Here is a 23,961-nt window from a genome sequence, read left to right as displayed (position 1 = left end):
TCTAGTCAAGGCTGACCATGTGTTTTAGCTCTGAACCAGTTGAAGTACCAGTAGTCAAATCTGGAACGTTTCTTTTTTACCACTTAGTAATTGGCCACCAGGATATCTGATAGAATTGTTGACGCTATTCAGTCTCATTTTAGTCCGTGTTACTCCTGTGTAAAGGTCTCAGTGGTATACAGTGCTGCAAAGTGTAATCCACGCTGTACTCACTGTAGAGTGGCCCGAGCGATGGCAAACAACAGAGACATTTTGCGCGTGGTTGTGTGCATGCTTGTCTGTGTGAAAGCCCTCTCCCCAATGTTTATCTAGACTGGTTTGATAAACATTAACCTCTCTCTATAGCAGCCTAATAGTTTTCGTTAAAGGGATAGTTTGGGATTTTGGCAATGAATACCTTTTATCTCCTTATCCGGAGTCAAATGAACTCGTGGATACCATGTGTATGTCTCTGTGTCCAGTACGAAGGAAACTAGAGGTAGTTGTTGCAACTAGCGCAGTGAATGGAAATCTATGGGTGTCTAGTTCTGGGGAAGTAGATAAAATGACACATTGCCAAATATCCCTTTAATGTGAAACCAGCCTGGTCTGGCCTCTGTCTCGAGCATTCAGCCTGCCATGTGTGTATGTCTATCCCTCCGTCTGTCCGTTAGTTTGGAAAGTCCATAGCACAAACTGAAACACTCGCACGCATACACACACATTTATGCAGATTGTCAGTAAGTGCTATGGACCCTCCAGAGAATGGGTTAGATCCCCTCCAAGCAACCTCTCCATGGCCTCCATGGCTGCTAGCTACCAGCTGTGTTCCCTCCCACCAATGGAGTTTATTGGGGGTCAGATAAGAACCACAGGGCATAATTATCCTTCCGTTTCCTTGGGCAGGTGCAAATAGCCCTCCTCACTTACCAGGGCCAAATTCCTCCTTGTCGTAAGGTGGAAACTATGCCCAAATGTCATTGCGCGCACACACACACACATACACACACACACACATACACACACACACACACACACACACACACACACACACAAACAGCGCATAGACACACACACACACAAAAAAAAACACGCCACATAGAGACACACAGACCACATAAACACACACCCCAGCACACACACACACACACCATCTCCCCATTTTCAGGCCACATCTCAAGGGCTGTTTGCATGGTATAGTTTGTGTCCCAAAATGTAAATAGCACCCTATACCCTACATGGTGCACTACTTTTGACCAGAGCCTTATGGACCCTGGTCAAAAGTAGTGTGCTATATAGCGAATCGGGTGCCATTTGGGATGCAGCTATAGAGTGTTGACAGTTGAGAGGTGTGAGTCAGATTCATTACATGACCATGTTATTGGTTGCGTTCACTTGGCCCATGTGGATAGGATCACACCTCCCTCTGTCAGGTTGTATTACATGACCAAAAGTATGTGGACACCTGCTCGTCGAACATCTCGTTCCAAAATCATGGAGTTGGTCCCCCCTTTGCCGCTATGACAGCCTCCACTCTTCTGGGAAGGCTTTCCACTACATGTTGGAACATTGCTGCTTCCATTCAGCCACAAGGGCCACAAGAGCATGATGTTGGGCTGCTCCCATTCAGCCACAAGAGCATGATGTTGGGCGATTAGACCTGGCTCGCAGTCGGCGTTCCAATTCATCCCAAAAGTGTTCGATGGGGTTGAGGTCAGGGCTCTGTGCAGGCCAGTCAAGTTCTTCCACACTGATCTCGACAAACCATTTCTGTATGGACCTCGCTTTGTGCATGGGGGAATTGTCATGCTGAAACAGGAAAGGGCTTTCCCAAAACTGTTGCCACAAAGTTGGAAACCCAGAATAATCTAGAATATGCTGTAGCGTTAGGATTTCCCTTCACTGGAACTAAGGGGTCTAGCCCAGACCATTACTCCTCCTCCACCAAACTTTACAGTTGCATTCAGGCAGGTAGTGTTCTCCTGGCATCGGTGAAGCGTGATTCATCACTCCAGAGAACCCGTTTTCACGGTTCCAGAGTCAAATGGCAGTGAGCTTTACACCACTCCAGCTGACGCTTGGCATTGCGCATGGTGATCTTCGGCTTGTGTGCAGCTGCTCGGACATGGAAACCATGAGCTCTTCAGTAAGGCCATTATATTGCCAATGTTTGTCCATGGAGATTGCATGACTGTGTGCTCAATGTTATACACCTGTCAGCAACGGGTGTGGCTGAAATAGCCAAATTCACTAATTTGAAGGGGTGTCCACATACTTTTATGTCTATATAGTGTATATTACACACCTTACACATACTCACAGACACAAACATGCACACACACACACACATCCATTATACTGACATACATTTAGATACACGCGTACATCCACCATCACCTTTACACTCACATACATGTATACATGGAGTTTGAAAGCCCTCCTCTGTCTATCTATAGTAGAGTTAGTGAGAGTAGAGCTCTCACTGTCCACTCACAGGCGTGCTCAGTGTGACGGCTCTGCACCTGTTGACTGTGCCTCGTAACAAGCTGTGTATGTGCTTCCCTTGGGAGATCTCTGGTGTGTGGGGCAGTGGACTAGGCATGCCAAATATCAACAGCATGTGGTTTATGTAGACTTGACACCCACGTGGTCCCTTCTCATTCAGCACAGGGGCCCCTATGATGTCACTAAGGGCCGAGAGAAGCGACAAGGAGGGAGAGAAAGAGAGCGAGAGATGGAGAGAGATGAAGGCCAGCAGGGGTTTTGAGGGAGGGGAGGGCGCCTGAGCCTTGACCCCAGCTCAAGGCCTCCAAACAGCCTTTCACCTCCACATCCTCCTCCATCTTCCCACTAGCCTAAACATCTTTCCACCAGCTTACACAGGCCAAAGCTGCCCCGAAATGACCCTTTCACAGCATCACATCTATTAATCTAGCCCTTTATCTGTCTCTCCATCCAGAGATTGATGGATGGCTGGATTGATGAATAAATGGACATGTTATTGTCCTCAGAGGATGTAGAGCTGGTGTGTGTGTGTGTGTGTGTGTGTGTGTGTGTGTGTGTGTGTGTGTGTGTGTGTGTGTGTGTGTGTGTGTGTGTGTGTGTGTGTGTGTGTGTGTGTGTGTGTGTGTGTGTGTGTGTGTGTGTGTGTGTGTGTGTGTGTAGCAAGTTGGTATCACAAATGCATGTATGAAAATGTACAGGGAATTTACCAGTGCAGTTACCCCTCTACTATCCCCTCTATCTGACCTGAGAGAAGGCCTAGTTTTGGGCTTTGGTCCTGGTTGTTGGCTGTGTGTGTAACTTAGCCCAGGCAGAGCGTGAGCAGGGAAAAATGTGAATGGGGCTGTGAAAGGTGATCCATCCTGCCTCTGTGAGTCGCCCTGCGTGTCTCCTTACCCCAGGAGCTTAGCCCCCTAATCACCCCATAGTCACTGGGAGGGAATCGGAGACACCCAGCTGCCTGCAGCCTCCTTACTGCGCTCCCCCCCCCCCCCCTGGGTCACACACTCAATCAGATATGTGCATTTACACACAAGCGTATGCACACACACAAGTTGACTGAAAACACATTTTTAGGGAACAAATAGTCTACACTCTCTAATGTTTCTGTCCTCTGTATGTGGGTGATTGTGTCGCAGGAGAATGGATCCGAATGACTACCCCACCCAGTCTAGGACAGCACCCGGTTACCCCGGCCGCGACAACTACTACCCCCCTAGAGAGGCCCAGCCCCACCCCTCCAGCCTGCCCCGGGTCACCTTGCCCGCTGGGCCACCGCAAGTGGACCCCAGGTACTACCAATCCTCGCCCCACCGGGCTGCCCAGCGCCAGGATGTGCCCCCCACACCAGGCACCCGCGCCCCCCGCTATGAGACAGTGGGCAGGGGCGGTTACCGTGACGCCAGCCCCGAGCGCCACGGCGACGGCTACAGGGACGGCAGGCAGCCGGACCCACGCCAGAAGAACTCTATGATCGGAGCGGTGTAAGTGTGATAGCTAGATGGACTCAGACTGCGGTTGCAGAATTCTGGTAACTTTCCCAAAATTCCAGATTTCCCAGAAATCCCAGTTGGAAGATACCCATGTTTCTGCCTTATTTGATTTGATTTAATTTCTTCTTGATTCCCTGGATCTTCCAACCTGGGATTTCTGGAAAACCTGGGAATTTTGGAAAGATTACGGACTACTCCAACCCTAAATCAGACGCACTCGTTGCTTCTGTACAGCACCCCCGTCCCCCGTCCCCCGTCTGAAAACATCCCCCCTGCCTCGTTTGGTGTCTCCGGATCTGAACGAATCAGACTGGTGTAAGTAATAAGGCTCCCAACTAGACGCCCAATGGGCTTGAGCCATACTGCTTACACCTATCCAGGTCTTTGAGATCTACAAACATCAAAGCAGTAGGGCGGGGTTGCATCCCAAATCCCAAATGGCACTCTGTTCCCTATCTAGGTGCACTTCTTTTGACCAGGTCAAAGGTATGTAGGGTATGTAGGGAATAGGGTGCCATTTGGAAGGGGCAGTTTAATGGACCAGGCCATCATCGGAACACCACTCCTCTCAGCTGCTGACATGTTTTAGAAGCAGTGAAGGTCTGTGTGCGTACTGTATGTATAGAGGTATGTTTAGAAATGTCTCTTTATGCATGTGTGGGGGGTGTAAATAATGACTTTAGATTCACAGGGGTCCAGAATGACTGGAGGTAGACATAATGTACAGATTGGAAAGAGACTTTTAATTGAATACCAGCCGAGCTCTTGCGGGGTTGCTGGCTTGCACAAACTTAAAGACAGCCCCCCCCTTCCGGAACAACAGTGAGAAGCCAGGGATGGTAAAATTAGGGTTTCGAGATAACGGAAGACAAAATGACAACTGGACAAGAAGTTGTTCCTAAGAAACCAGGTCGGAGGAACAGGAAGTGAGGAACAGGAAATGAAGTCCACATCGAAGCATCTTTTCCCTCCTGCCGTGTCCCTTCCATTTGCCTTTTAGATGTGGGTGTTTTTTGCATTTGTTTTGATTTGGTTGTGGCCTTTTTGCTAAAAACCTTCCATTAACTGTTTGCCTGTAACAAAATTCTGCTGCCCATAATGTATTATTTTTTTTAAGTAAAGTATAATGTGTGTGGTGTTTATGATTAAAATGGCTGTCAAATTTGGGTTATGTAATCATAAAGACACTGTTGAACAAACGAAATGTTCTGTGTTGACCTAACTACATTCATCACCACACCTGTCCCGAATGGCACCCTATTCCCTATATTCTGCACTTTTGAGCAGAACCCGTATGGGCTGTGTCCATAGCCTTATGAGGCCTGGTCAAAAGTAGTGCACTAAATAGGGAATACGGTGCTATTTGGGACACAGCCACAGTCTCCAGTGATGAAGGCCTAAGAGAGACACTTAAACATGTCACTCATGTGCACCGGGATGATCCTTTCTCTCCATTGATGTCATATGGTACGTTAATGATGATACAGTTTAACCTTTGTTTGTAAACAGATGTTTTTATATAATGCGGTGCATTAAATATACATTGTAAAAGATCATATACAGTATGCAAAGATTAATCCATTTATTGTTCACCAATTTAGCCTTCTCATTTTACAGGATGATGAAATTGCGAAGTTATGCCAATGATCCCGATTATCAATCGCCAATATGATGACACATCTCGCCCAAATGATTCATTAAGATTTTCAACCCAGTTTAGCCTTCCCATTGGAGATAAATTAGCCCCCTACGATAACAGAGAGGCCCATTGTGCGTCCCAAATGGCACCCTATTCTCTACATAGTGCCATGCTTTTGACCAGGGCCCATTGGACCAGCTCATAGGGCTCTAGTCAAAAGTATTCCACTATTTAGGGAATAAGGTGCCATTTGGGACGCAAATCCAGTCTTACTTCTGATAAAGACTGAATCTCCCTCAACAATTAAGACTGAGGAGATCTCTGTGCTGAAGTGATTACCTCCCAAATTGCTCCCACAGAAATGGGAGATCTGGCTGATTGGTGGAATTAGAGGTTGAAATTAGGATAATTCGAATCTGTTGAGGGCTCATTTTATCAGTTAGTGTTTAATTACTGCTGAGGCCAGTCAGTCAGTGTGTTTCAGACTTCATCCCAAATGGCACCCTATTTCCTACATAGTGCATTGCTTTTGACCAGGGCCAGTAGGGCACATTGGGGACGATTCTGACCCGAGTTAAGCATGCGTAAATGGAACGTAATTCCCTTTAATGCACTCTCTCTGCCTAATCTGACCTTGAATTTATGCATGATAATAGTATGCTGTTCACCCGCTATTCGTTTTGGGTGGAGATCTCAGAAATAAAGGTGTGTTTTGAGGTATCTACAGCTGTACGCGCAAGGAAACCATGAATAACATATGTATTGTGGCTCATTTTCCTCAGTGAATTAGGCTATAATTAGCTATGCAGTTATTCAAACGTTTTATTGTGTGCCCTCATAATTTGCGTGGATGAAATTTGGAAAACCAAGCTATAGGTTTGTAGGGCTGAACCTGCCGAGTTAATGTATGCACTTTAAAATGTTTTAATTATATACCCAAGATTTTTTTCAGTTTTATTTTACAATTTGTATCATGTTAAATATTAGCCACTATCAGGAGTCACTGTCAGTAATACCCACAGACATTTATACACTGAATAAAAATATAAATTCAACATGTAAATTGTTGGTCCCATGTTTTGAGCTGAAATAAAAGATTCCATAAATGTTCCCTTCTCACAAAAAGCTTATTTCTCAAATTTGTTGCTCTAAAATCTGCAGATGTGTCACACAACACAATGCCACAGATGTTTAAAGTTTCAAAAGAACGTACAATTGGCATGCTGACTGCAGGGATGACTACCAGAGCTGTTGCCAGATCATTTCATGTTCATTTCTCTACCATAAGCTGCCTCCCAACATCATTTTGGAGAATTTGGCAGTATGTCCAACCGGCCTCACAACTGCAGACCACATGTATGGTGTTGTGTGGGCAAGTAGTTTGCTGATGTCAACGTTGTGAACAGTGTGCCCCATGGTGGAGTTGGGGTTATGGTATGGGCAGCCATAAGCTACGGACATCAAAAACAATTGCATTTTATCGATGGCGATTTGAATGCACAGAGATACCATGACAAGATCCTGAGGCCCATTGTCGTGCCATTTATCCGCCGCCATCACCTCATGTTTTAGCATGATAAGGATCTGTACACAATTCCTGGAAGCTGAAAATGTCGAAGTTCTTCCATGGCCTGCATACTCACCAGACATGCAGCAATGTGTATGACGGCGTGTTCCAGTTCCCGCTAATATCCAGCAACTTAGCACAGCCATTGAAGAGTGGGACAACATTCCACAGGCCACAATCAACAGCCTGATCAACTCTATGCAAAGGCCATGTGTCACGCTGTATGAGGCACATTTTCTGATCCTCGCCCCTAGCCTTGTTTTGAAGGTATCTGGAACCAACAGATGCATATCTGTATTCCCAGTCATGTTCCTTATATAAACTGTAACTCAGTAAAATCTTTGAAATTGTTATTTATTTTTGTTCACCGTAACAATGACTTTAGTGTTAGTTTTCTTAAAATTACATTTTGCATCATTCCATTCCGTTTACCTTTAAACCTTATGATTCATTCATACTTTCCTAACCCTAACCTAAAATGTGCATAAATAAGGGAACCACACCTGCATAGGCTGTTACGCACCTGCATAAGGTAAGTCTAAACACCAATTACTGTGAAGTGTGTTGAAAAGGCATACATTTCCTAAGTCTGAATCGGGCCCATAGGGAATAGGGTGTCATTTGGGATGTATCCTTAAACTTCCACAGATCACTGTCTGTACCCTGTACCCAGACTATGGTGAAACACCTTGACACCCTTCACTCTACCTGGGTCTTGTTTATTAGTGCACACCGTATCAAAACTTTTTTGCAACAAAAAAAATGTGCATTTTGTCCAGGTATTTGTTTTCTTCTGTTTGATGCCTCGTCAATACAACCCAGACTGGGTTGAAACACCCTGACCCATTTACCTTATATGGGTTGTGTTCATTAGTGTTGTGTTCAAAATGTTCTGCAAAGGAAAATGTGAATGACCTTTCTTATTGGACAAGAACAGGTAGTCCATTTGTGTTTCAGGCCATTTTTCTGCATTTGGTGCCTAATGAACACGATTCTGACAAAAAAGAGATTATCCAGACGTGATATTATGTATTTGTAATGCGTGGAATCTATGCATGTTTTAGTCTCTAATCTTTAGGATATACCATATAGGATACAGAGATCCTCAAAGATATTGTGGTAAGCATCAATTTAAGGGGAACTACAAACAAACTTAAATATGGCTGCCATGCCTCACTCTATGCATTACTATAAATTTGAGTGTCTGTCCCATTACGCTCCTTCTACTTCTGAGACCCAGGACTGTCTGTCAGTTTGTGCGAGTGCATTGTCTGTGTCAGTGTCTGTCTGTAAGAGTGTGGGTCTGTATCAACGTGTGTGTGTGTGTGTGTGTGTGTGTGTGTGTGTCTCACTCCCACTCAAGCACGGTCACGGAAGGACACAATAAATCCACTATCACGCCGCATGACAAATCCACTGTCACACCCCATTATATGGAGTCGGCCACGTTCACAGGGTCACGGTCCCTCATTTGGTGCCTCAGACATCTTTTCATGCTTTGTTGGGTTTGTTTCTAATCTTCATGTCAAGGTCTTATCATTTCCCCACTTTGAGACAGAAGTCGTCTCGCTCTAATAAAAGGTCTATCTGCTGAGTCACATTTCGACTCTTCCCCTGCCAGTTCTGAATACCTGGCCTTTGTCTTTTTGATATCCTAGAAATTCAGCTAATTTCTTTGCTTTTTTTTCTCTTCTACTTCTTATTTGTCAGTAGTGAATGTCTGGTCTTTGTCTTTTTTTGATCGCCTCAATTTGACAAATGTTTGACCTTTTTATAATATATATTTTTTACTGTTTTTCTTTTTCGGGGCTAGGTCGAAGGGGCGTTGTGAATTCATTTGAAACCTCATTTCACATTCTAATGTGAATCGCCCAAAAAACACGGAATCCTAAAAAAAACAGGGCTCAGGGTGCTCTAGTCATTTCTCGAAAGCAGAAAATAGGCAGACACGGTATTCCCTTGATATGTTCCTGAGCTTCCCTATTCCACCAGCGCCTCCGCGCACACCAACATGTGTCAATCAAAGCCCTACTCTGGAGAGAGTGAAGCGGGAAAGAGTTATCACTCCCATGCGGCGGCTAAATTTTTTTATAGAGCTGAGCGTTCAGGAGCGTGTTGGAGTCCCGTATGCCCTCGCATTGCCCGAACCGCAATAACAGACCGATGCTCGCTCTCTTTATGACCTCACCCTCTTCATAAAACCACATTCCGATGCATTAAGCCTTATTCCATCGTCCATCACCGCTGTCCCGCATTCATTTCAACCCCTCCTTATCATGACATCATGAGCTCAGTATCGGAGCTAATCAGACTTCACTGCGTAGCCTGAGTGCATTTCCTCATTTCATTATACACTCCATTATAAAGCCAGAGACTCCTGGGCTTGGGTCCCAAATGTCACCCTCTACCTATATAGTGCAGCAATTCTGACCCGAGTTCAAAAGTAGTGCTCTATGTAGGGAATAGGGTGCCATTTTGGGATGCAAATGGTCTTGGGGTTATATGGGAATAGGAAAGTGGGTGGGTCACGTGGAGTTAAAACTGGGATGTTTAAGTGGGTGCTTCAACGGAGATGGGAATGACGGGCTGATGAGTTAGTCAGTCGTTGACTGGACCTTCACCTGTCCTCGTACCCATTGGACTAACACAGCAGTCTGCAGAAAGCGCTGTGGCTGTTTCAGCTGGCTCCGGAAATTTTCCCTAGGTACAGATCTAGGATCAGTTTACCCTCCCCTAATCCCCTAATCTAAACCTTAACTGAACTCGAGAACCAACTTCTCTCGTTGAAAATCGCATATGTGACATCGATAGTAGTCAGAAACATCTATTAATGCCAAAATTGACAAAGTGCAAGTAGGATCTGACCCTTTTTTTCAATTTTAGCCTAAAATGACATACCAAAATCAAACTGCCTTTTGCTCAGGACCTGAAGCAAGGATGTGCATATTCTTCATACAATTTGAAAGGAAACACTTTGACGTTTGTGGAAATGTGAAATTAATGTATTAATGTTAATCTGGTTAAAAAAATAATAATACAAAGAAAAAAAACTTTTTTTTTTTTAAACCATCTTCGAAATTCAAGAGAGACCACCGTAATGTATTACTCCAGCCCAGACGCAATTTGGATTTTGGCCACTAGATGGTAGCAGTGTATGTGCAGACTGATCCAATGAACCATTGCATATCTGTTCAAAACGTTGTATCAAGACTGCCCAAATGTACCTAATTGGTTTATTGATACATTTTCAAGTTCATAATTGTGCACTCTCCTCAAACAATAGTGTGGTATTCTTTTAATGTAATAGCTACTGTAAATTGGACAGTGCAGTTAGATTAACAAGAATTTAAGCTTTCTGCACGATCCTGTAGAGGTTCAGTTTGGTCGTAAAGTCAGTATCATCCAAACTGAGTTTTGTGAGATTTGTGTACAAGACTTCATCATGACTTACTTGAGGTTTGGGTTTTGATTTCAACAATGCCACCTACCACGGGATAAACAACTGCGGTGATTGTGGCCTATCCAATCGTACAGCAGAACACACAGTGAGACAGACCGCACAGAAATACTGCACCAAGCACATTAGCTACAGTTGAAATCGGAAGTTTACATACACCTTAGCCAAATACATTTAAACTCAGTTTTTCACAATTCCTGACATTCAATCCTAGTAAAGATTCCCTTTCTTAGATCAGTCAGGGTCACCACTTCATTTTAAGAATGTGAAATGTCAGAATAATAGTAGAGAGAATTATTTATTTCAGCTTTTATTTATTTCATCACATTCCCACTGGGTCAGAAGTTTGCATACACTCAATTAGTATTTGGTAGCATTGCCTTTAAATTGTTTCACTTGGGTCAAATGTTTCAGGTAGCCTTCCACAAGCTTCCCACAATAAGTTGGGTGAATTTTGGCCCATTCCTCCTGACAGAGCTGGTGTAACTGAGTCAGGTATGTAGGCCTCCTTGCTCACACACGCTTTTTCAGTTCTGCCCACACAATTTCTATAGGATTGAGGTCAGGGCTTAGTGATGGCCACTCCAATACCTTGACTTTGTTGTCCTTATGCCACTTTGCCACAACTTTGGAAGTATGCTTGGGGTCATTGTCCATTTGGAAGACCCATTTGCGACCAAGCTTTAACTTCCTGACTGATGTCTTGAGATGTTGCTTCAATATGTCCACATAATTTTCCTGCCTCATGACACCATCTATTTTGTGAAGTGCACCACACCCTCCTGCAGCAAAGTACCCCCACAACATGATGCTGCCACCCCCGTGCTTCACGTTTGGGATGGTGTTCTTCAGCTTGCAAGCATCCCCCTTTTACCTCCAAACATAACTATGGACATTATGGCCGAACAGTTTTATTTTTGTTTCATCTGACTGAGGACATTTCTCCAAAAAAGATGATCTCTGTCCCCATGTGCAGTTGCAAACCGTAGTCTGGCTTTTTTATGGGGGTTTTGGAGCAGTGGTTCTTCCTTGCTGAGCGGCCTTTCAGGTTATGTCGATATAGGACTTGTTTTAGTGTGGATATAGATACTTTTGTACCCGTTTCCTCCAGCATCTTCACAAGGTCCTTTGCTGTTGTTCTGGGATTGATTTGCACTTTCCGCACCAAAGTACGTTCACCTCAACGAGACAGAACGCGTCTCCTTTATGAGCGGTATGATGGCTGCGTGGTCCCATGGTGTTTATACTTGCGTACTATTGTTTATACAGATGAACATAGTACCTTCAGGTGTTTGGAAATTGCTTCCCAAGGATGAACCAGACTTGTGGAGGTCTACAATGCTTTTTTCAGAGGTCTTGGCTGATTTATTTTGATCTTCCCATGATATCTAGCAAAGAGGCACTGAGTTTGAAGGTAGGCCTTGAAATACATTCACAGGTACACCTCCAATTGACTCAAATTATGTCAATTAGCCTATCAAAAGCTACTAAAACCATGACATCATTTTCTGGACTTTTCCAAGTTGTATAAAGGCACAGTCAACTTAGTGTACGTAAACTTCTGATCCACTGAAATTGTGATACTTTGAAATAATCTGTAAACTATTGTTGGAAAAATGACTTGTGTCGTGCACACAGTAGATGCCCTAACTGACTTGCCAAACTATAGTTTGTTATTAACAAGAAATTTGTGGAGTGGTTTCAGACTTATTTTATTTCTTTGGCTGACTTATTTGTGAGATTTCTCCTTTGAATCAGACTTAGTACATGGTATACGTGTGCAATACTGTGCTGTGTCTATTCCTTCTTGTATAGTAACCTGGTGTAAATTTGTGCCACATTTTACCATGAAAGCACTGGCTACTTCCCCTACTTTCAGTCAGTCACACACGAGAACCAACCACCATCTTTTTCAACCGACCGTCGTCATAGCAATGCCGTGGCTCCTGGCACAGCATGCGTCACTGTGGGGGCAGGGGGCCAATGACATTGCCGTGGCAACACTGAGATGGGTTACACATGCCACGGTTAGGAGAATGAACATGCTAGTCTGTTTGTCATTCAATACCTCCAAGCAGAGTTATTAGCTCAGGTGTTAGCATGTGGCTAACATAACCTCTACAAGTTTACACTTTGACTCAGTGATATGACGTTGCCATCGGCAGCTGTTTACTTTGCATCAAACTAATCAAATAACGTTTGCGGGGTTTCCGTCTGGTTTGTGGTATTTTACTCCGAGTGTTACAACATTCACAACATCACTTTCAGGACTTTTCTCTTAACAGTTATACATAGCAGAGTTATCTGGAGGGAAAATACTCAATTTAAATGCATGGGAACTAAAAGATGGGCTGTGTCCCAAATGGCACCCTATTCCTTATTTAGTGCACTACTTTTGACCTGGGCCCAAACACATGAGCAATGGTGATGTGGCCATGGTGTGTTGAAACTCAACAACTGGATTCCAAGGCTTGGGAGCCCATCCATCTGCCTTTCAGCACCAGGCAGGATCCAGGTGACACGTTTCCGTTAGGTACAGATCTAGGATCAGCTACCCCTCCCTTAATCCTAACATTAACCATTAGTCTGGAAAATGCAAATCTGACCCATGATCAGCATCTATGGTAAACTTTAACTGCCAGACCCCTGCGCTGAAGGAATGTAAGCATAAAAGGTGATTAAGAACAAATTCTTATTTACAATGACGGCCTACCGGGGAACAGTGGTTAACTGCCTTGTTCAGAGGCAGAACGACAGATTTTTTACCTTGTCAGCTCGGGGATTCGATCCAGCAACCTTTTGGTTACTAACCACTAGGCTACCTGCCGCCTCAAGGAGATGCTTGAGTTGTGCCTGATCCAATCTCATACATTAGCATTCACACACCCACATAGAGACATACACACACACACACACACACACACACACTGACAAATAGCCTACACACATACACTGCACTGTGTTCCATGTGAGTGACCGAGACTCCGCTGACAGCTTGGCACAAGGCGTGAAATTGGCACCCTTTCCAGAAAAATGCCAGATGTTTTTGTTGGCAGTCACAGGGGTGCCAGGGTCAGAAGTACTAGGTTGCCCTGTGATGGTATGTCAAGTATTCCAGTTAGTTTAACACTCTGATTGATGTGCCTGAGTTTAGTCGAGCAGTTAAGGCTGCTGCCCTTGGTACACGTGGTCGGCAGGATAGCCTGGAGGTTGGAGTGTTGGGCTAGAAACGGAAAGGTTGCTGGTTCCTAACCCGGAGTTGACAGGGTGAAACAAAATATGCCGCTGTGCTCTTGAGCAAAGAAGTTAACCCTCCAAGGGCGCTGGAAAATGGTGACCCTGGTCGTGACCCCACTCTGTGGGTGTCTCAGGGGGAGTTGGGATATGCAAGATACACATTGTACAGGTGTGTAACAGGACAAATATAAGCACCCACCGATGTATTATGATAGGCAGACCTCTGCCTGCTTGGGATCGAGTCCTGGTCCCACAGCACTTCTACGCAGTATGTCCTCTATCGATCTCCTTACTCCTCATTTCATCTCCCTGTCAATACAACCCCAAAGAATGTAACACCACTCAAATTGACTTAGGGTGTGGGGGCATACCATCCCTTTGTTCCTGAAAGAAGTTTTGCAATGATTCCTATGTTGACGTAAAGAATATTTGTTGGTCCGTGGTGTGGAATGAGGCGCAAACAGGTGTTGCACTTGACACATTTATGAAATTACTTATCCCAGTTACTAATAAGCATGCATCCATGAAGAAAAATACATGTTAAAACTGTTAAATCGCCGTGGATTGATGAGGAATTGAAACATTTTATGGTTGAGAGGGATGAGGCAAAAGGAATGGCAAATAAGGCTCCACAACCGATTGGCAAACGTACTGCAAATTGAGACCTCATGTGACTAAACTGAATAAAAAGAAGAAGAAACTACACAATGAAACAAAGATAAATGACATAAAGAATAATAGTAAAAATCTTTGGAGCACCGTCAATGAAATGTTGGGGGAAAAAAAGGCAAACTCCGCTCCATCATTCATTGAATCAGATGGCTCATTCATTACAAAACCGACTGATATTGCCAGGATTTTTTAATTGGCAACAAACGCTGACGCTACACATCCATGTGTAGAATTGTCATTTTTAATTCTGTAAAGTGAGTGTGGAAGAAGTGAAAACATGGTTTATCACCAAGACAAGACACCGTGGTCTGACAACTTGGTTCGAAAATTACTGAGGATAATCAATTTACCATATCTTCAGTTTAATCGTACTAGAAAGTGTGTACCCTCAGGCCTGGAAGGAAGCAAAGTCATTCGGCTACCTAATAATAGTAAAGCCCACTTTACTGGCTCAAATAGCCGACCAAATCAGCCTGTCACCAACCCTTAGTAAAGGTTTGGAAATTTGTTTTGACCAGATACAATGCTATTTTACAGTAAACACATTGACAACAGACATTCAGCACTCTTATAGGGAAGGACATTCAACAAGCACAGCCCTTACACAAATTACTGATGATTGGCTGAGATAAATTGATGATTAAAAGGTTGTGGGGGCTGTTTTGTTTGATTTCAGTGTGGCTTTTGACATTATCAATCATATTCTGCTGCTAGAAAAATGTATGTGTCATGGCTTTATACCGCCTGCTATACTGTGGATAAAGAGTTACCTGTCTAACAGAACAGAGAAGGTGTTCTTTTAATGGAAGCCTCTCCAACATAATCCAGGTAGAATCAGGATTCCCCAGGGCAGCTGTCTTGGCACCTTACTTTTTTCAGTCTTTACTAACGACATGCATAGATGGACACACTGGCTTTGAATGGGTGGCAAGGAATAAGTTAATCCTAGATATTTCAAAAGCTTAAATCATTCTATTTGGGACAAATCATTCACTAAACTAAATCTTTAATAAATGTGGAAATTGAGCAAGTCGACGTGACTAAACTGCTTGAAGTAACCCTGGATTGTAAACTGTCATTGTCAAAACATATTGATACAACAGTAGCTAAGATGGGGGCGAAGTATTAAAGCGCTGCTCTACCTTCTTAACAGCACTATCAACAAGGCAGGTCCTACAGGCTCTAGTTTTGTCGCACCTGGACTACTGTTCAGTCGTGTGGTCAGGTGCCATAAATTGGGACTTGCAATTGGCTCAGAACAGGGCAGCATAGCTGGCCCTTGGATGTACACAGAGAGCAAACATGAATAATATGCATGTCTCTCTCTCCTGGCTCAAAGTGGAGGAGAGATTGACTTAATTACACACAAAAAATCCCCCCCCCTTTTTTTTACCCCCTTTTTTTCTCCCCAATTTTGTGGTATCCAATTGGTAGTAATTACAGTCTTGTCTCATCGCTGCAACTCCCGTACGGACTCGGGAGAGGCGAAGATCGAGAGCCATGCGTCCTCCGAAACACAACCCAACCAAGCCGCACTGCTTCTTGACACAACGCACATCCAACCCGGAAGCCAGCCGCACCAATGTGTCGGAGGAAACACCGTACACCTGGCGACCTGGTCAGCGTGCACTGCGCCGGCCCGCCACAGAAGTCGCTAGTGCGCGATGAGACAAGGATATCCCTGCCGGCCAAACCCTCCCTAACCCAGACGAAGCTGGACCAATTGTGCGTCGCCCCATAGACCTCCCGGTCACGGGCCGGCTGCGACAGAGCCTGTGCTCGGGACTTAATTACTACTTGTATTTGTGAGAGGTATTGCCATGTTGAAAGCACAGAGCTGTCTGTTTAAACGACTAGCACACAGCTTGGACACCCATGCATGCCCCACAAGACATGCCACCAGAGGTCTCTTCACAGTCTCCAAGTCCAGAACAGACTATAGAAGGCGCACAGTACTCCATAGAGCCTTGACTACACAGAACTCTATTCCACATCAGCTAATTGGTGCAAGAAGTAGAATCAGATGATAGAAAACAGATAATACACCTTATTGACTGTGAAACAACACAAACAGACAGACATGCGTGCAGACACACACACATGACAATATACGCACTATACACACACGTACACATGGATTTTGTGTTGTAAATAAGTGGTAGTGGAGTATGGGCCTGAGGGCACACACTTAGTGTGTTGTGAATTCGGTAATGAATGTATTGTGATGTTTTAATTCTGACGGACCCCAGGAAGAGTAGCTGCCTTGGCAGCAGCTAATGGGGATCCTTAATAAATACAAATAAGACAGAAAAAGGCCTGTAAACTCTTAACCTTGTCAAAGAACTGTGGCACGTGTGTTGTGTAAAAAGAGATGATTTGGTGGCTGCTGATTGCAATAAAGTTCAAAGTTCAACTCGAACATGTAAAACAAAGATGCATGTGGGTAAATGCAGAGTTACATCTATGAAATTAGGCAAACGATGACGTTTTTATGCTCTGAAAACCTTACTTGATCATCCATTTTTAAGAAGCACAATATAACAGCGTCTGCTAATGACAAATGTTAAGACGTTTGTAATTGACTTTTTATTGATATGTTACTTTAACGTTTGTATGCATTTTCTCAATATCTGAAATGATTAGCGGAGAAACATTTAGTTTAAGCCTGGGGACATTTCTGAAAATGTTTGCCTTACCCTACAGTAAGCCTCTTTTTTTGACATTATGGTTGTGTTCCAATTGTATTGTTTTCACCCTCTCAACCCCTTTGCTCGACCCACTTGTTTCAGGTGGATACCCTTTAAAAACCCGGGTGCAGTTTCCCCACCATGTCAAAAGTGTCATTCAAAAACCTAGGTGTGTGTTGTTACTCCCTCAGGCTGCAGTGAATGATTCATTTAAAACGACGGTGGGATGGTTTCACGGACACAGATTAAGCCTAGGTACTTGTCTAAAAAAGAGAGATTTAATGGCGAATCATCATAAACAAAATAAAGTGTGTCCAGCGCTTCATCTGTATCCAGGAAACCACCTTATAGGCATTTAAATCGCAACTAAACTTTCAATGCAATACACATATGGTGAATTTCAAATAGAACTTAGCACGTATGATGCATTTGTGTCCCCTTAATTGCATTTTCATTCACCACTGCCGACTCGGCTAGGTTTTTGTTTCGTGGGTTTAAATTCAGTTTTACCACTTAAGGTAAAAAAGGAAAGTAAGGAAAGTTTGACAAAAGGAAAATCCATCCCTTTGGAGGGATAAAAATGTTGTCAATATTTAAAACATTTCTCCGACAGCGGCCATTTCCACGGCACCTGTCGCAATATATATTTTTTGGCGACATTGTTTTCAATGGAAACCTGCATAGTGTTCTCGTTTCACACAGACATGCGGATATATAAATGATGATTGGTGGCTGTATCTAAACACAGTAGTCAATATGGATAATGCGTGGCTCCTGTATTATTGCAACCACTTTAGAGCTGGCTGGTAGTGATGAGAGAGAGTTGCTCTTTGGCCACGCACACAAGCGCTGGGTTTGGTATTCAAATGAACCGTTCTAAATTGAGAATTGATTTGGCTTGGGCCCAGGCTTAGGTTTGCACAACATTGTATGTTTTGAGACCAATGTGTGGCCATTGCTGTAGAGACGCGCCCGCCTCGGTCTCTCTCACTGATCTTGAATGAGATTATATTTCTACCTCTCTCTGCTCTGATACATGAGCCTGCAACTCTCTCTCCATCTTTTCAGCGTTGTGCTTCATCCTTAATTTAAAATGATTTGATATACCCATTGTGTTTTTACCTTGTAGAATTTTACTGTAATGTGTCAGCATATTCATTATTTCAATATGTAAAGTTCCCTATTTATGGGACCTGCATGGTTCTGGTACCGATTCCAACCATCATTTGTGCTTATAAATCGATCTGGGGGACAGCGTAGATTGAAATGGTTTGCATTGAGCGGTATCCCTGATTCTCATGGACACAGAAGTATGTATCTTCTGCCTGTGTGAAGCAGGATGTGAAATCTGCCACCACTTGAAGCTGGAATGTCCGTCCTACATTTAATTCACACTTCCGACTGTCCATCAACTGACTGCTACGAAGCCACTAACAATGCTGTCCTCCTGACTGCTACGAAGCCACTAACAATGCATATGCATGGAAGCCTTACATCATAATGCAGAAGGAGAGAGTGGTTTCATAGCACATTCAGAGATAGATTCATAACCAGTAATATAAAATAATAACTTCATAGCTTTTAAAGAAAATAACATTTTCTGTTTGTCATAGATGGACGAGATATAATATGAGATAAAAGGTAAGTTCCTAACGAGTTCAGGAAGCCAAGCTAGAGCTCTGTGAGACATTAACAGTGATGGGGCAGAGGTTGTGATCAAGAATCAATTCAAATGTATTTATAAACTGTTAGAATGGCGCCCTCGGGGACGGCTGCCGTTTTACGCGTTCATAACCAACTGTGCTGTTTTTTTTGCGTCGTTTGTAACTTATTTTTGAGCTTATTTTGTACATAATGTTGCTGCTGTCGTCAATGACCGAAAATATCTTCTGGACATCAAAACAGCGATTACTCACCAATAACTGGACGAAGATTTTTTCTTTAACGTGTCCGACTTGAAGGATATACTGCTTTCTCGGAAAGGGCCCAAATCCCCATCATTTGCATGAAGAAAGGGAGAAAAAAGGGGCGGAGGTCGGGCTGCCTTCGGAGAATTTGGAGGCAAGTGAGTAAACTTCCACTACCATCCGTTCTATTGGCCAATGTGCAATCATTGGAAAACAAAATGGATGACATACGATCAAGACTATCCTACCAATGGGATATTAAAAACTATAATATCTTATGTTTCACAGAGTTGTGGCTGAACGACAACACGGATAATGTAGAGCTGGCGGGATTTTCCATGTATCGGCAGGACGGAGAAGCTACGCCTGGTTAGACGAGGGGATGGGGGTGTGTGTCTATTTGTCAATAACAGCTGGTGCGCGATGTCTAATATTAAAGAAGTCTTGAGGTATTGCTCGACTGAGGTAGAGTACCTTATGGTAAGCTGTAGACCACACTACCTACCAAGAGAGTTCTCATCTGTATTATTCGTAGCCGTCTATTTACCACCACAAATCGAAGCTGCACTAAGACCGCACTCAACAGGCTATATAAGGCCATAAGCAAACAAGAAAATGCTCATCCAGAAGCGGCACTCCTAGTGGCCGGGGACTTTAATGCAGGCAAACTAAAATCCATTTTACCTCATTTCTACCAGCATGTCACATATGCAACCAGAGGAAAAAAACTCTAGACCACCTTTACTCCACACAGAGAGAAATATAAAACTCTCCCTCGCCCTCCATTTGGCAAATCTGACCATAATTCTATCCTCCTGATTCCAGCTTACAAGCAAAAACTAAAGCAGAAAGTACCAGTGACTCGCTCAATACTGAAGTGGTCAGATGACGCGGATGCTATGCTACAGGACAGACTGGAATATGTTCCGCTATTCATCCAATGGCATTGAGGAGTATACCATCTCAGTCATCAGCTTCATCAATAAGTGAATAACTACGTCATCCCCACAGTGACCGTACGTATATATCCCAACCAGAAGCCATGGATTACCAGAAACATCCACATCGAGCTAAAGGCTAGATATGCTTATAAGAAATCCTGCTATGGCCTCAGAAAGAAATCCCGCTATGACATTTTCAACCTCTCCCTGACCGAATCTGTAATAGCTGCATGTTTCAAGCAGACCACCCCATAGTCGCTGTGCCCAAGGAAGTGAAGGTAACCTGCCTAAATGATTACCACCCCGTAGCACTCACGTCGGTAGCCATGAAGTGCTTTGAAAGGCTGGTCATGGCTCACATCAACACCATTATCCTGGATACCCGAGACCCTCTCCAATTCGCATACCGCCCCAACAGATCCACAGATGACGCAATCTCAATTGCACTCCACACTGCCCTTTCCCATCTGGACGAAAGGAACACCTATTTGAGAATGCTGTTCACTACAGCTCAGCATTCAACACCATAGTGCCCTCAAAGCTCATCACTAAGCTAAGGACCCTGGGACTAAACAACTTACTCTGCAAATGGATCCTGGAAGTCCTGACAGGCGCCGCCAGGTGGTAAGGGTAGGCAACAACATTTCTGCCATACTGATCCTCAACACTGGGACCCCTCGGGGGTGCGTGCTTAGTCCCCTCCTGTACTCCCTGTTCACCTACGACTGCGTGGCCAAACAGGACTACAACACCATCATTAAGTTTTCTGACGACACAACATTGTTAGGCCTGATTACAGCCTATAGGGTGGAGGTGTGGTGCCAGGACAACAACCTCTCCCTCAATATGAGCAAGACAAAGGAGCTGATCGCGGACTACAGGAAAAGGCTGGCCGAACAGGCCCCCATTAATATCGACGGGGCTGTAGTGGAGCGGGCCGAGAGTTACAAGTTCCTTGGTGTCCACATCACCAACAAACTATCATGTTCGAAACACACCAAGACAGTCATGAAGAGGGCACGACAACACCTTTTCCCCCTCAGGAGACTGAAAAGATTGTTATGGTATGGCAACTGATCGGCATCTGACCATAAGGTACAACAGAGGGTAGTGCAATCAGCCCAGTACATCACTGGAGCCAAGCTTCCTGCCACCCAGGACCTCCATACTTGCCGATGTCAGAGGAAAGCCCAAACAATTGTCCGACTCAAGGCACCTAAGGCATAGACTGTTCTCTCTGCAAGCAGTACCGCAGCGCCAAGTCTAGGACCAAAAGGCTTCAACCCCCAAGCCATAAGACAGCTGAACAATTAATCAAATGGCCGCCCAGACTATTTACATTGACCCCCCCCCCCCCCCCCATTTGTTTTTACACTGCTGCTACTCGCTGTGTATTATCTATGCATAGTCACTTTACCCCTACCTACATTAACAAAATACCTCAACTAACCTGTACCCCCACACATTGACTCAGTACCAGTATCCCCTGTATAAAGCCTCATTATTGTTATTTTATTGTGTTACTTTTTTATAATTTTTTACTTTAATTTATTTAGTAAATATTTTCTTAACTCTTTCTTGAACTGCATTGTTTGTTAAGGGCTTCTAAGTAAGCATTTCACATTAAGGTGTTGTATTCGGCACATGTGACAAATAAAGTTTGATTTGATTTACATCAGCAAATGTCACGAAGTGCTTATACAGAAACCCAGCCTAAAACCCCAAACAGCAAGCATTGCAGATTTAGAAGCATGGTGTCTTGGAAAAACTACCTAGAAAGGCAGGAACTGAGGGATAAACCTAGAGGGGTGGCCAGTACTCTTCTGGCTGTGCCGGGTGGAGATTCTATGAGTACATGGCCATTAAGGCCAGATCGTTCTTCAAGATTTCAGAGGTCAACACAGCAGGTGTGGTAGAGAGAGAGAAGAAGGGAGGGAAAAAGAGAGGGTTAAAAACAGTAGGTCCGGGACAAGGTAGCATGTCCGGTGAACAGGCCAGGTGAGATGTGAGAATTAGAGGGTGCATACTGTGGCCCTGTCCGACGAGACCCCCGGACAGGGCCAACCAGGCAGGATATAAGCCCACCCACTTTGCCAAAGCACAGCCCCCACACCACTACAGGGATATCAGCAGACCACCACATTACTACCCTGAGAGAAGGGGGGGGGGGGGGGGGGATAGCCCACGTAGATCTCCCCACCGCACGAGCATGAGGGGGCGCGAAACCGGACAGGAAGATCACGTCAGTGACTCAACCCACTCAAGTGAAGCCAAAGACATCTTAAATCCATGGGCTTTGTTTACTGTTTTCCTGCCGTGCGTAGGATATGCGTTAGGCCCAAGTATTGTATAATGGCACAATCATGTTATATCATTCGAGCTTGGGCTCGTAAAATATTTTTTTAAAGGGCTCCGGTAGGGTTTGGCTTGAATTTTCCTATGTGTATGGGGGATCTGCAGTCTCTGAAATGCTTTGAATTAATGAGCACCTCGGAAAGCGCTGTCCAATCCAGTACACTTACCATGGGTAGACGGTGGGCTACCTGTTTGATTTGTCCACTGTGCATTGGTGTTGGTTACTTTTTTTCCCCCCTCGTGCATTCCTGTACCTCAGAGCACCCCAGGTCATCATTTACCAAGTGGTGATGGAGAAGAGGACCCTTTTATGAGTTTATGAGAAGAGTGCAATTTGCCTGGTCTCATAGGTCATAGGGGAATTCCACAACATTTCAAACTCATATTCGTCATCTCCAGTACCACCGCAATGTCAACATACAGTATATGACGCAAAAGATCTTTTTGACGACAGAACATAGAAACCTGTTGTTTCTATATATGTTGGTGTTGGGCTGGGGATGATGAATTTGATGTTTAAAAAGGGTCAAGTGCCCTTTTAATGACTTTGGATTCCTTAAGGATGTTTCGGACTCATGTAACATTATGTTGGCTTACTATTTAGATTTTTTTTAACCCTTATTTTACCAGGTAGGTTGACTGAGAACACATTTGTCATTTACAGCAATGACCTGGGCAATAGCTACAAGGGAGAGGATACATAGAATAGACATAAAGCCATGAAGAAATCACTGGTTAGTTGCTCTGGAAAGCACACACTGGTGGAGACATCTCTGGAACACACACACACACACACACACACACCCTCTTGAGTGACACCGGCTTGGCTGCCAGAGGCTTCATTAAGGCTGAAAAATGTGCTGCTCATTAAGGCAAAGCAATTAGTGGCTAATTGAGTGAAAACAAACTTAGATGGTTTTACCAATTTACAGAATTGAATCTTACTTTCAGGTGTTTTTTTTTGGGGGGGGGGTCTGTTATTCGGCACAATATGGCCTATGGGAATCGGAGAGGACTATATTTGAGAAGTTTCAGTTTGTTTGGTCTAAGACTTTGGCAGTGTTTACACAGGGAGTCTAATTCTGATATTTTTTTCCTCTAAATGGTCTTTTGACAAATCACATCAGATATTTTTCAGATCTGAATAGTCAGAAGACCAATTAGTAAAAAATATATCAGAAATGAGTTGCCTGTGTAAACGGCCTGTGAGAGACAGGAAACTGAAAATGTATCTTTGCAAACGTGTTGAAACATCGGATCTCCATCAGATTTCTTTAGATGGTAAAATTATGCCATTTGTAGAGTGAACAAACAAGTGTTTAGTTAGGAGTATCCATCCATTCATTCACACGTACGTACGCACCCCCCACACACACACCAGTTATGAGTGTCTCATTAGAGTAAAGTTCCTATGTCTACATTGTATTCTTCTATACATTCCCTAGATCTCCAAGACATAACAGTCAACTAACCTCCCTGACCCATGTATTAATGCACACACACACACACCCCTCCACATCTCACT

General features: G+C 44.0%; 1 protein-coding gene across 1 annotated transcript in view; it reads left to right on the top strand.

Moving 5' to 3' along the window:
- The window catches only part of LOC139413113 (partitioning defective 3 homolog B-like), a 166,093-nt gene extending 161,884 nt beyond the window's left edge, over positions 1 to 4,209 (top strand). Inside the window, exon 23 of the mRNA XM_071160175.1 lies at positions 3,621 to 4,209. Coding sequence (XP_071016276.1) covers positions 3,621 to 3,969 — 349 coding nt within the window. The 3' untranslated portion in view covers positions 3,970 to 4,209. The remainder of the gene's footprint in view (positions 1 to 3,620) is intronic.
- Positions 4,210 to 23,961: the final 19,752 nt, after the last annotated feature.

The sequence above is a fragment of the Oncorhynchus clarkii genome, chromosome 7 (assembly GCF_045791955.1).
Source record: "Oncorhynchus clarkii lewisi isolate Uvic-CL-2024 chromosome 7, UVic_Ocla_1.0, whole genome shotgun sequence".
Classification (NCBI taxonomy): Eukaryota; Metazoa; Chordata; class Actinopteri; order Salmoniformes; family Salmonidae; genus Oncorhynchus; species Oncorhynchus clarkii.
Note: the sequence above shows the minus strand (reverse complement) of the source record. Positions and strands in the feature narration are given on the sequence as shown.